Source organism: Ovis canadensis, chromosome 20 (assembly GCF_042477335.2).
Source record: "Ovis canadensis isolate MfBH-ARS-UI-01 breed Bighorn chromosome 20, ARS-UI_OviCan_v2, whole genome shotgun sequence".
Lineage (NCBI taxonomy): Eukaryota > Metazoa > Chordata > Mammalia > Artiodactyla > Bovidae > Ovis > Ovis canadensis.
The window spans coordinates 57,875,943-57,889,475 of NC_091264.1; the positions used below are offsets into that span (position 1 = coordinate 57,875,943).

The following is a 13,533-nucleotide window of genomic DNA, read 5'->3' on the forward strand; positions in this document are numbered from 1 at the left end:
AGCAGCACTCAGAGATGGAGAACAATGTGCACAGATTCTCCTAAAGAAGCAAATAACCTGCTATGAACTCTTGGGCAAACAATCATCGAGCTCCTCCTTCATCACCGCTGCAGTGGGGCGCTTTGCCTCTTGCAGCCTGCTGTCCTGCTGCTGAGGGGCAACGGCCAAGGACCCTCAGGGAACACAGCAGACCAAATCCCCACTCCGAAGGGAAACCTGCCCCTGGGACATTTGAACAATGTCCAAGAGGAAGAGCCAAGGGCAGTAACTCGGTGCCCTCTTCATTTTCAGGGAGCCTCAGTCACATTCGTCCATGCAGTTGTAAATCCACCCAACAGCAGCAGCAGCATCCATTTTATCCAAGCAACGTCAAGGGGACAGGCTTGGATGAAGTCAAGCAATTGCAGCTAATGGTCCTCAAAAGAGGTCCACTTCCTCCTCCAAAAAGTTACACCCCTCACCACAGCTTTCAAGGTTCTCCAGTTTCCTTTCAACCCACTGCTGGCCCGATTTTTCTTGATTTCCCTAGCAGAACTGCACTTTCCTGCCAAGCTGAGCCATTTGCCATGTTGTGAACATCCTATGCCTCGCCTGCATGAGCCCCTCTGAACCCTGCTTCCTACCTCCTGGCAACCTCCCCTCCGATCCCTACTTGTCTTGTTCATCTCTAAGGCCTGTCTCAAATACATCCTTTTCTACCATGCTTTTCCTGACTCTTTCAAAAGGATTTGATCTCTTACTATTTGAATTTCTTTAGAACCATGTTTATGCATCTTCAGATTAAACATTTTCTGTAGCTTACAACCATCTACAACTCTGAGAGCTGGTAACAGAGCACTTTTTGTAAACTGTGTCAGGGTTGGGCGAGTACTTTGCTCATAGTGCAAAAAACACACAAAGTATAAGCACCATTCAGACTTAACAAAGGACAGAAATCCACGTGAGCCATAACATGGATGAACCTTGAGGATAACACGCTATATAAAAAAGGCCAGCCACAGAAAGACAAATCGGGCTTCCCTGGTAGCTCAGACGGTAAGAATTTGCCCGCAGTGCAGGCGACCTGGGTTCGATCCCTGGGTGAGGAAGATCCCCTGGAGAAGGAGACAGCAACCCACTCCAGTATTCTTGCCTGGAGAATCCCATGGACAGAAGCGCCTAGCAGGCTACAGTCCATGGGGTTGCAAAGTATCAGGCACAACTGAGCAACTAACCATAGCGAAATTCACAGAAACAAGGAGTAAAAAGGTGGTGACCAGGGTTAAGGAGAGATAAAGGGGAGACTGTTTAATAGGCAGAATTTCAGTTTTGCAAGATGAAGAAGTCCTGGAAATCCACTGTGCAATGTGATTATACATAACATTACTGACTATACATTTTAAAATGGTTAAGGTGGTAAATTTTATATGTTTTCAACACAAAAAGAAAACTGCCGAGTGAATTAAATCTGCACCCTAACAGCACTACCACAAAACGAAAGGTACTCTGCTGCAATCTCTGCCTTTATCACAGAGGTCAGAGCAGAAAGCATCCTTTTAAACATGTTTCATCAACAGACAGCCCTTAGCTTCACTAAGAAAAGAATTTCTGTATTTTGAGAAAAGACAACCAGGACCAGAATACTAGGGAGAAATGGGTATAAAGATTAAACTCAGGTAAATTTCCCAGTTCTTCAAAGTATCAGGTATCCAGAGACTGTGACCCCTAAACTTCTTCAGGAGGGCTTCTGAGTTACTATCTATTTTTTTCTGTTTAAAAGCACAGTTGAGGTCCAGGGTCCCGATGCTCTAGTCATCCGTTTTCTTGCACTTTCTGAGTAGAAAGCCAGGAAGGCAGGCAGGGACAGAGATGAAAGGAGCTGGGGGATTTGGGAGAGTTGGAGAGGAAGCTGAAAGAGGAGAACAAGGAGGGTGGGATGGGATATTCTGGGGCAGAAATGGGGCCAGAGGATCAGACAGCAACAGAGACACCCCGTGAACTGACAGATCAGAATTTGATTGTAGAACAACCCACTGTGGACACTCTCCTCAAAACGAGAGAGACAGGCTCTAAATAGAAATACTGGTTTCACCTTGACAAGCTCTGGAGAGAGGATTCTCATTAGACACCTGCTGGGGCTGAAAAAATACCACAGGGCGTGGATGCTGTCTGGCAGGGAAATTTGCAGCTACAAATACTTCGTAACATTGAAACTAGCAACCAACCAGTTCTGGTAATACAGTTAAGTTTCCCTGTGTTTCAGGCTCTCAAGACAGTGCCACAAAGTCACACTGGCAGAAGGACCTGTTTTTGAGGATCAGTGAGAGTTCCCTTTCTTTGCTGAACTGTACGTTTCCAACGATGGTCAAGTGCTTCCCATGCGATCTGCCCCATTCTTGATCCTGACTGTCTCTTTCTAGTATGTGCTTTGAAACCCAACTCGACTACTTTTTCTCTTTATAGTCAACTGCCTTTAAAAAGTTATTTATTTTGAAAGGACTGAATTTGTCTTTGAGTTATTAAAAAAAAAAAGGCAGATTTTCTAATTTCTTAAATAGATTAAAAAGCAAGGAGCCAAAAACAGCCAACCAAAACAAACAAAACCCGAAGAAGACTAATGATTCCATTGTCACAAATTTTAAGAATAGGTATCTTAGTGGAGATAGCATAAACTGATGGTGACAAGTGAGGATTCTGGAATAAGACGAAACGGATGGAGTCTATCTAGCTATGTCACCATGACTAAGTTATTTAACTTCTCTGAATTTCCTTTTCCTCCTCTATGAAAAAGAAAGAATAAAGATGCTAGCACTGTAAATTTTTCCAAAAATGGCACCTGCCATTATTACCTAAGTGATTGTCAGACTGTGAAACTCAGCTATCACATAAACTGATTATCCTTCATTGCAGTGGCTCCGGTGGGGTACCTAATCACAAGTACCTTATGCAGAAGGAATAGATTATTCAGGCAAGTTTAACATTTGATTTCTGGAGCCAGGATGGCAGGAGAGGTGACTGCCAAAGTCTCAGAAAAGTAGGAGACAATATTTTTTTGCTTCTACCCCCCTTTTCTTCTGGGGTCAGCCATCCTTCTAAGGATACATTGGGAAAATTATTCATCTCAGATCATATTGGTTATGCAATGAGCTCTGCTGGGCACTGTCCTTCCAGAATGGAAAGGAAGTTAATGCCCAGCAACTCCTGATCCTACATTACATCCGCTGCGTGCATACTGATGTTGGAGATAAGCTGGATGAGGACAACAAGAGAAAAAGAAAGATAGTTTGGGGGAGCGAGCGGGCTTCTATCCACTGGCTGAAGAACAGAGAAAATGCATGAGGCAATCTCCAAGTTAATTATGGTTTTCTGGATTAAATGGAAGCAAATGCCAAAGCAGAGGTGTTTCTGCATATCTCTCCCTGCATGGACCTAGCTGTGGTCCACGCCCAGGTTCATGCTTCCTCCAGCATCCACCGGACCATTAACCACTGTCACTTTCTATTATTCATGCATGGTGTCTTTCAAACTGTCGTCTGTTTCCTTTTAAAAATGTCAACGGAACAACAGATACTGAGAACACGCTAAAACTCCTAAGTCTCAGTTTAGAGTTCTGCTAGAATTCTCAGTTTATTAATTCCTTCTGACACGGCCCAGATGTCTCTAGAGTAATTAGTAACAGAACAGGGTTAATGCGGCTGCTTCGTGGTGATGCAGATTCACTGTGACGGATGGTTCACTTACAGAAATGAAGCAAGTTCCGTCAAGTTTAATCCCCAAGGGGAAGCACCACCCTTGCCCCCCGTACACATCTGTGCCTATCTCGTCATCGTATTTAAGTGGCTACCAGGTACAATACGGTAAGAGATCATCAGCTTTCACATATTTTTTTTTATCCATTTGGCCCAAGCTCTATGGAAGTGAGATGTACAGATAATGGGTAAAATTCACTCTCTTGGGGAAAGAACAAGGGGAGCCAGAGAGACAAGGCTAACAGAGCAAGAGAGTCCTGGTAATGCCAGGCTTGTGGCTGAAGTTCTTAATTAGGTAAATAAATTATAGGGCAGTGTTTGTTTGAAAAAAAAAATACTGTCAATTCTTTTATATATATATATATATTTTGCAAAGACTTCTGCTGTGGACCGTGTTTAAAGTCTTCACTAAATTTGTTACAATATGACTTCTGTTTTCATGTTTTGGTTTTTTGGCCAAGAGGCATGTGGGATCTTAGTTCCCTGACCAGAGATTGAACTCACACCCTGTGCCCTGGAAGGCAAAGTCTCAACCACTGGACCGCCAGGGAAGTCCCTGTTAATTCTTCTTTTAAAATGTCTTCTCTACTCATCCGTTCTCTCTTTTCCCATTGCCATCAGTTGATAATTTTAGCTTCTGTTTCAACAAATGGAGCGGGCTCTGAAAGTGTCTCCGTGCCTCAAATTGTTCGATTTAATTCAATTAGTGCTTCTGGAGAATGAGGCATACAGGCGGCTTCCCTGGCTTCTCAGTTCGGCTGTCAACCTTCTCTTCTGGTTCATTTTACACAATGACCCAGGAATGTATTTTAAAGTCTAGTTTTCACCCTATCACTTACTCCCCAGCTCACAAACCTCCAAAGGCTCCCAACTGCCTAAAATCTAAATCCTCACATGGTAGACAGGCCTAGTAAACCCCCTCCCTCAACACAGCCCAAGAGGGCCCCTCCATCCCAGCTCTGCCTCCTTGTCACTGGCCCGAAGCAGGGCCACCTGCGAGCCTTTCCTCATTCTCTAAGTCCTTCATGCCTTCAGGGTGGGCTCAAGTTTCAGGCTCTCCAGGAGACTTTTTATCAGACTGTGCTGAACTGCAAGGATTACACCTAACAGTAGTTATTCTGGCATTCTACTTCTGGAAATTTAATGAGGATATATTCATAATTGCATATATAATCATATACATGTATACTAAACTGTCATATTTTGATACCTAGCTTTGATACCTAGCACAGTGTTCTGCCTACAGTTAGGTGTGCTGAATAAATATGTACTATATATGAGTTTATTTTTTTCAATATTGAAGCTTTCTCAAGGGAAATTTGGCATCTCAGTCTTAAAATGTACATAGACCTTAAAAGTACATAATTTAGTTCTAGAATCAGAAAGAGCAATTCTCATACCAGGAATAAGTGAGGAAAAACTCAGAAATGCTTATAAAAATATATGCACATTGTTGAGATATTGAGTTTTTTTATAATAAGGAAGATAGAAACCCCTTAAGGGGTCCCTCATTTAATTGGGATCCCCTACAATGTAGCTAACAAAATCACTTTGTGGAATATTTTAGTAACATGAATACCAGTTCATTAGACATCAGTAAGGGCGAACAAAAAGTAAACTTGTATTTCACTTTTTCTGTTAGATAAATGATAGACAGTGGTTATCTTTACAGGGAGGCTTAAGAAATCTCTTCCTTTGTGGTTTTCTCTGCCTTTAAATTTGGGAACACTAAAGCATTACTACTGTGTTGAATGGTTTCTTTAATTGGAAACTTGCTCTTTTGAACCACAAACACTGACTTGGATGGGTATGTACTTTGATAGAGGAGCTTGACACAAACTCCTATTTGAATTGTAATCTAATAAGCCTCCGCATCATGTGAGAGTCATCCTGTGACCCTGGAAACAACAGTGATTGATTTAGGAATCAGGAAACAGGGCCTAATGTTGGCTTTACTGCAGAATTCCCACCAGCCCTGGAAAAGTCACTTCTTTTCTTGAAACTCAGTTTTTTAATGATAAAATAAATGGATATTCTTGCACCCTCATTCTACCTTACAAAAATGTATAGAGAGCAATTAGAAACTATTTATAAAATAGCAAATATATTATAAAAAGGAAGTCAATCAGCATCGAGTGGGATTATTATCAAGGTTGGAGAAACATCCCTCTGAAATCTTGAATCTCTGGTTACACCACAACTTTAAATCACAAAGTGGTACCCAATTCATGTGCTAATGTACAGCATAGTGCAATTCCACTAAACACCCAATTTAATAACTGTAGCTGCATTTATTAACATTGAACAATGAATTTTAAAGTCATTTCAGGTTATTACAAAATATTGAACACAGTCCCCTATGCTATACAGTAAATCCTTGATGCTTATCAAGCTTATTTATTTTCTGTAGAGGTTTGTATCTGTTAATCCCACTGATAATCTGAAAATATATATACAACTGAATCATTTTGCCATACACCCGATTTACAACAGTATCATAAATCAACCACACTTCAATTAAAAAGCAGTCATTTAAAGACAACATTCCTCTTTCCACAATATTTTGCAAATTACTATCTTTGCTTTTTTTTTTCTCCTCCCAAAGAGAACAGCACAGGTATACATTTTAAAAGAAGAAATACACTGGGCTTCAGATCAAGTACTCAGAGACCCAAAATTGAACACTTTAGCAAACTCATAATGAAGAGAATGGGAGCTCCTCCATTTCTATGAAGATTTGGACAGTGAATCTACCCCACCTAGACGGGCAAACACTCTTGACTTAGCGACATCAATGCAACGGGCATACTTACCGGTGCACACGACTGGAGGCTCTGAGCATGTGGCTGGCAGGTGTATACTGCATGCCTCCAAACACACACACACACACAAACCCAGGTCACAACGGCGTGTACCAAGACACACACAGAAACACCCAAGTGTCCCACAGGGCGACCTCGCCAAAGGTTCTCAGGTAAAAAGCAAGAAAGGATCCCATGAAGGGAAGGCAGGGTGGCGGGCCCCCAGAAGGCGTGCTGACTCACCTGGTAAGTGGTTGCCAATCCTGGCAGTGGGTTTGGGAGGCAGGGCGGGGGGCTGCTTGAGGAGAGAGAGCTGCTTCACGGGGGTGTCCTCGTGGTCTCCGGGGGAAGCAGCAGGTTTTTTTGGGGGCAGGAACAGGACTGGTTTGGCTGAAGGATCTTGGGACAGGAGGGCTCCAGACTCACTGGCAGAGGGACTCTCTTCGGACACTGAGGGCACAACCACATGACACACGAGGACATTACACACACGCGGCGCAGGCGGGCCTGGTGGCAGCCGCGGGGCGCAGCGCAGGCTGGTGACACGGCAGAGCGCTTACGGCGCGCGTTCCAGGGGCGCGCCAGCACCGACTCACGGACCACGGCGACAAGCAACAGATGCGCAGGCGCAGGGGAGCAAGGACCAGGACTTGGGGTGTGTCTGCCCTTTGCTCCCGGGTCTGAGGGCAGCCTAGGGGCTGACACTGGACAGGCGACCCCCACATCCTGGGGCGGCTGCTCCTCCAGGTTCGGGGCCGTCCAAGCTGTGCATCAGTGTTCAGGGGGCACGCTGCAGTTTCAGGGGCACTGGCTCCTATACACCCGGACAAGGTGAAGGATGCTCCAAATGATCATTCTTTTTGTTTTCTCTGCTCCTCTTTCCTACCCTCACCAGAAGCATGGTTTTCTCATTTGGATTCTGCCCATTCCTTATTGCTCCAGGCCCGCCTCTTCCTCTTCCCCTGAGGGTTAGGGGGGCAGGACCCAGACCAGCTCCAGTTAAGAGCTGTCCTGGGCAGTAGCAGAGGCTGTCTCATCAGACTGGTGACCTGGCCGAAGACTGAAGGAGACTACGACTTCCTAAGGGCGACAGATCTTAGAACAACAAATCAAATCCGTCTGATCCCATGTCACAAGGAAGGCTGGAGAGAAAGCTCAGTTTACTGCTTTAGTTGGGACAATCTCTCCAGCTGGGAGGAGGGTAGGTTGGGAGGGAAATGCATCTCAGATGCATACTTCCCCCTACCATCACTGCTCCAGTAAGAAAGCCTGTACACGAATCCTCCCCTGCCTCCTCCTTCCTCCCTAATCCGGGCAGCAGTGCTCCCGGCAGCACCAAAGCCTTGCACATCATCCGCAGGAGAACCAGGTTCTCCCCTGGCTCAAGGAACAGTGGTGTTACCAGTGCTGGACTCACTGATGGAGCAGTGACTCACAGGGTCCCAAAGTGAAGCAGGGCACCAACTCTGTGAACTGCCACCACTCCCACCTCCTGCCTGAGCTCCATGTTGCAGACTTTTGCACACGGGGTAGACAGAGGAAGGACGTGGCCTCCTTCCCCAGACTCCAGATATTCCCAGAGGTCCCTCCCCGGAGGCTGGTCTCCTGATAGCAAGGACCTCTCCTTACTGGCTGTCAGGAGCGCGCCACCATCTGGCTAAAGAGGACCACTCTGCAGTCCTTCTGAGGGACTGAATATTGGCGAATCTGGACCAAAAAGGGAGTGACGATCAGATGGCATCACAAATCATCTGTCAGCAGGATACAACTTAACTGGTTAAGTTGTAGACAATTAATACATCAATTTTATATGGTAAATTGGTACAGTTTCCTAAAGTGATGTAACAGTTAACTGTTATATTGGGATGAGGATTCAAAGGCATACCAGGGCTTTGTGACCAGGTGACTTAGACAGACATCCTACAGAAGCATGTGGCTCAGCGTTAGCAGAAACGAATGTTAGAAAACAAAACGATGACATTTTAAATCGTCTATATTACAAAACAAGACCTATCTTCTTTAAAGAGATTAAGGTTTTTAAAGTGTTTTTAAAAGATTGTAGAAAAATAATGGCTATTTCCTCCATATTTTTATACTCAGCATGTACTGGGTTGGCCGAAAAGCTTGTTCAAGTTTTCTATAATGTTTTATGGAAAAACCCAAAGGAACTTTCATGACCAACCCAATACTAAACTGGTCACTTCCATCCTCATTTCCAGGAGATCCTTATGTTCAGGGGGCTTCAGAACAGAAGCCCAAGTCCATCCAGGCTGAAGGCCCACCACACTGCATGCTGGGGACCAATTCAACGTCTATCGGGGTCATTACCTGTCCCATCCATGATGTCGGCAGGCTGGAGCACCTCATACGAGCAGGGATCCCTGGGCATCGGGACTGGCTCCATTTCGGACAGGGCAGGCAGAGACAGCTGGCTGGAGCTCAGGGACTGCCCGTTTTCCAGGGAGTCATCTTCATTCGATATGGAGAGCTCCCCGTCTGTCGGAGGGAGAAAGAGACGACCGCAGAGTTAGATATGCCTGCCTTGCAGGAAAGAGTGACACTTATTGCCTGCTACCCGAGTCTAGACGCTTTTGAACAATCTTCATCAAGACCAGAACATAAAGTCTACTCTCGTTATTTTGCTTTTAAGGCATCTAACCACCAGGGAAACCATTTCCAGTGATCTGCAGGAGTGTGCCTGTTTTCTCTCCATCTTTCTAATCATCGACAGATGAATGGATAAAAAAGATGTGCCGTGTGTGTGTGTGTGTGTGTATGTATGCATGTGTATATACATCTATATGGAATACTGTGAAAGTGAAAAGTCGCTCAGTCATGTCTGACTCTTTGCAACCCCATGAACTGTAGCCTTCCAGACTCCTCTGTCCATGGAATTTTCCAGGCCAGAATACTGGAGTGGGTAACCATTGCCTTCTCTAGGGGATCTTCCCAACCCAGGGATCGAACCCAGATCTCCTGCATTACAGACAGATTCTTTACTGTCTGAACCAGCAGGGAAGCCCATATGGAATATTACTCAGCCATAAAAAAGAATGCGGGAACGCCACACACAGCAACATGAACCTAGACAAAACCTAGACATTGTCACACTAAGTTCAGTAAGCCAGACTGGGAAAGACAAGTATGATAATGCTTATGTGGAATTAAAAAGAAAAAGATACGAATGAACTTTTTTTTTTTTTTTTTACAAAACAGAGACTCACAGACATAGAATGCAAACTTATCATTACCAATGGGAAAAGGGAGCAGAGAGGAATACATTAGGAGGTTAGTATTAACATATACATTCAACTATATATAAAATATGTAAATAACAAATAAGAACCTACAGTATAGCACAGGCAACTATATTTTTGCAGTAAACTATAAGAGAAAAGAATCTGAAAAAGAGTATATGTATATATATACACACACACACACACATATATATGTATCACTTTATATCTGTGCTGTATACCTGAAACTTACACAATATTGTTAATCAACTATACTTTAATTTAAAATTTAAAAATATTTACAAAATTTTTAACATTTTAAAAGTGTTAAAAAAATCATAATATACCATGTTTTATATTTGTTCTTTAAACAAAAATGAAAATCAAATTTTCTTCATAATATTTGAAAACCTGGAAACACTGAGCAGGACTCAGAGATGGAAAACAAGGTCAGGAATTCCTACTTTGGGGAGCAAAAGGCTTCAAGCACTCAAAAAGCATGGGGACCTGGGACGTCAAGGCACTAGGAAAGACTCACCCTGTCTTCTCGGCACCTCTGCCCATATCCAATCTCTCAGGCAGACACATGTTTAGGGGTCTCTGAGCTCCAGCTGCAGGGCTGCAGTGGTGCAGAGTCACTGGGAGGTGCCAGGATTCTCCTGGTGCCCATCAGTGATTCTGCGGGGCAGGGTACACACTTTGATCTTGTCAAAGCTCAGCAAGACAAGGAGCAGCCAGTTAACACCACGGTGGAGGATCAAAGGCTCCTACACAATGGCCGTTTGTCAAATCAAAACTCCCTGGGTGTGATTTCCTCCTAGCCCAGGGGAGTCCTAGATAGCTAGACATTAAAGTCAAATTAATTTTTAAAGAGGACTGAAAGCTGTTCCAGCCAGATGAATAAATATCCAGATGAAAGGCTCTAAGTTATGTTTGGGCAGAAACACAGAAACCAGCAAAGCAATTACCTGCCTTACGACGAGAAGATAGATGATTCACTTGCAGAAATACAACAGTGAAATGACTCCATGGTTAATCATGGAGAAATAAGCTTTTCCTTTTGCTGTGTTCCTCCCAAGGCTTTAATTTTCTACACAATGATGATACGGCAGCAAAAGATTCCTCTACCTACCCCCTCTTCATTTAGAACTGGCCTGATGAAATGCATGCTCAACAGAGCAATTTATAAACTGACAGGCTTTAGGTAGCATATGGTTCAAGGACTTATGATATTTGACCTGAAATTTTATACACACAGAAAAAAAATATAATGGACACCAAAAAGTCATTTAAAGCAGATAATTTAAAGCACTAATCTTTGAAGACTGTGGGTTTATTTTTTCTTTCTTTTCACTTGGCCTTAAAAAAATTTTTTTTATATTGGTTTTTGTTTGTTGTTGGTCATGCTGCTTAGCACGTGCGATGTTAGTTCCCCTGCCAGGGATGGAACCCATGCCCCGTGCAGTGGAAGCGCAGAGTCTTAGCCCCTAGATGGCCAGGAAAGCCCCTCATGCGGCCTTTTTATATATCTCAAACGGAAGCAGTAGTCACTATAATCGTGATTAACAATATGGCTATGACGTCTCATTCCTAAGAGAAGAGCAGACTGCCAGGCCAAGGCTATGGGAAACACTCAGCTGAACTGAGAGTACCCAGGATGGGAAGAGCCGTGGTTGTGAGCATTAACGCAGCACCATCCCGTAGCAGGCAGTTCCCGTGTCCTTTGTTTACTTTGGCTTGTTCAAACTGGCAACATGGGAAGCACCTCTGCTTCAGGTTCCCAGCTGATAGAATAATGATGGAATTGCCATCAGGTTTACTACATCTCTGAGAAACCATTCTGATTTTGGATGTTCTGGCAACCCACTCCAGTACTCTTGCCTGGAAAATCCCATGGATGGAGGAGCCTGGTAGGTTGCAGTCCATGGGGTCGCGAAGAGTCGGACACGACTGAGTGACTTCACTTTCCCTTTTCACTTTCATGCATTGGAGAAGGAAATGGCAACCCACTCCAGTGTTCTTGCCTGGAGAATCCCAGGGACGGGGGAGCCTGGTGGGCTGCCGTCTATGGGATCGCACAGAGTCCCATCGACTGAAGCGGCAGCAGCAGTGTAGTAAAAGTACTGGCTTAAAACAGCCAGAGGAGGAGGGGTTTCAGGGTTGTTGCCATGTTTTGCTTCTTTGGGGCAAAGATGTGATGGAATGATCACTATATATTTTAGCTACTTAGACTACTTATGTCTAAGAACTGTAGATGCAACATTAGGGGAAAGAAAAGATACAACAAAAATTTACCTCCCTATGGATTAAAAAGTACCTTTGCGAAATCACAAAGGCCCAAATCATTTGGGAGAGGAAACAATCTGGTGAATTCCACCACTGCAACTTCTAAATACACATCTCATTAAAAAATGAAATTAGAAAAAAGGAGAAATACGACATGAATCATATTTCTACCCCAACAGAAAAGTTCTTTTTCCACACTTAGTTGTATGTATTAAATTTTATTTTGTCTTATTTTTTTAAATTTTATAAGCATTATAATTCACGGTTATCATCTTAATGATTATATTTAATCTCTCTGTGGTTGGTCACAAAGGGATTTCCAATGTTTTATGCTATTATGAAAACAGAAATCTCTGCCGATTACCTTCTGGTATAAATCTTCTCTGCAGTTAGAATTCTCCCCCTTTAGAAGAGAGTCCAAAAAAGACATTTACGTGTATTAATATTTTAATGTCTACTGCCACAGACCTGGATATCGTTGTCATTTTTCTATAGGGTTTGTCAATTTACATAGCAGCAATGTACAGACCACACAGATTTCTGGGCTTTTGGTCATTTCTCCAATATTAACATTGATAATCATGTTTTATCTATCGACATAGCTACTTGCTAAGTCACTTCAGTCGTGTCCGACTCTGTGCGACCCCAGAGGGCAGCCCACCAGGCTCCCCCATCCCTGGGATTCTCCAGGCAAGAACACTGGAGTGGGTTGCCATTTCCTTCTCCAGACATAGCTACTTACCTACATATATATGCACACATCTGGTAGAAATAAATTAAGACCATGCAATAAGTACACATTATTGATATCACTTATGACTAAGATAGATGATGACAAAAATGAAATCTGACTTGGATTCATATAATATGGGGATTAAAAAGATGCCACTGTTAAAGTAACTGTTATTTTTTAAATTCTTATGATGTTTTCAAATGTACACAAAAGTGGAAGCATGGATGTAATGAACTCCATGTACTCATCATCAAGCTATGAGGAATTAGCTGGGGATTCCTAATGCTGAGTAACTTCAAGTTTGACTCATCTAAAGACTAATTTATTGATGAATAGTGGATTCACAATGTTGTATTAACTTCTGTAAAGTGATTCAGTTATTATATATAATATATATACACACATGTGCATATATACACATATATGCGTGGACACACACGTATGTATATATACACATACACAGGTATATATACACATTCTTTTTTCATATTCTTTTCCATTATGGTTTAGCACAGAATACTGAATATAGTTCCCTGTGCTATTAGACAGTAGGACTCTGTTGTCTGTACATCTTATACATAACAGCTTGTATCTCTGAAGACTGTTTAGGCTCTCCATGCCTTTTTACTATTTACCAGTCCTGTTATCAGCACATTACTAGCATTTTTAAAATAAGCATCATTAGAAAAAACCGTTTTCCCTCCCAGGAAGAATTTAACTCTCCTGAACAAAATGAGTCTTACAGACTA

The 13,533-nt window shown here is 43.0% G+C and overlaps 1 protein-coding gene across 19 annotated transcripts in view; it reads right to left on the reverse strand.

Moving 5' to 3' along the window:
• PHACTR1 (phosphatase and actin regulator 1) overlaps positions 1-13,533 on the reverse strand; it is a 548,621-nt gene that overhangs the window by 64,298 nt on the left and 470,790 nt on the right. For 12 of the 19 annotated variants that reach the window (XM_069563035.1, XM_069563036.1, XM_069563034.1 and 9 more), the window contains 2 exons: positions 8,858-9,025; positions 6,773-6,979 (listed from right to left, as the gene is read on the reverse strand). In XM_069563035.1, the coding sequence (XP_069419136.1) occupies positions 6,773-6,979; positions 8,858-9,025 (375 nt within the window). The remainder of the gene's footprint in view (positions 1-6,772; positions 6,980-8,857; positions 9,026-13,533) is intronic. The other 7 variants (XM_069563042.1, XM_069563041.1, XM_069563050.1 and 4 more) reach the window with 1 other exon arrangement.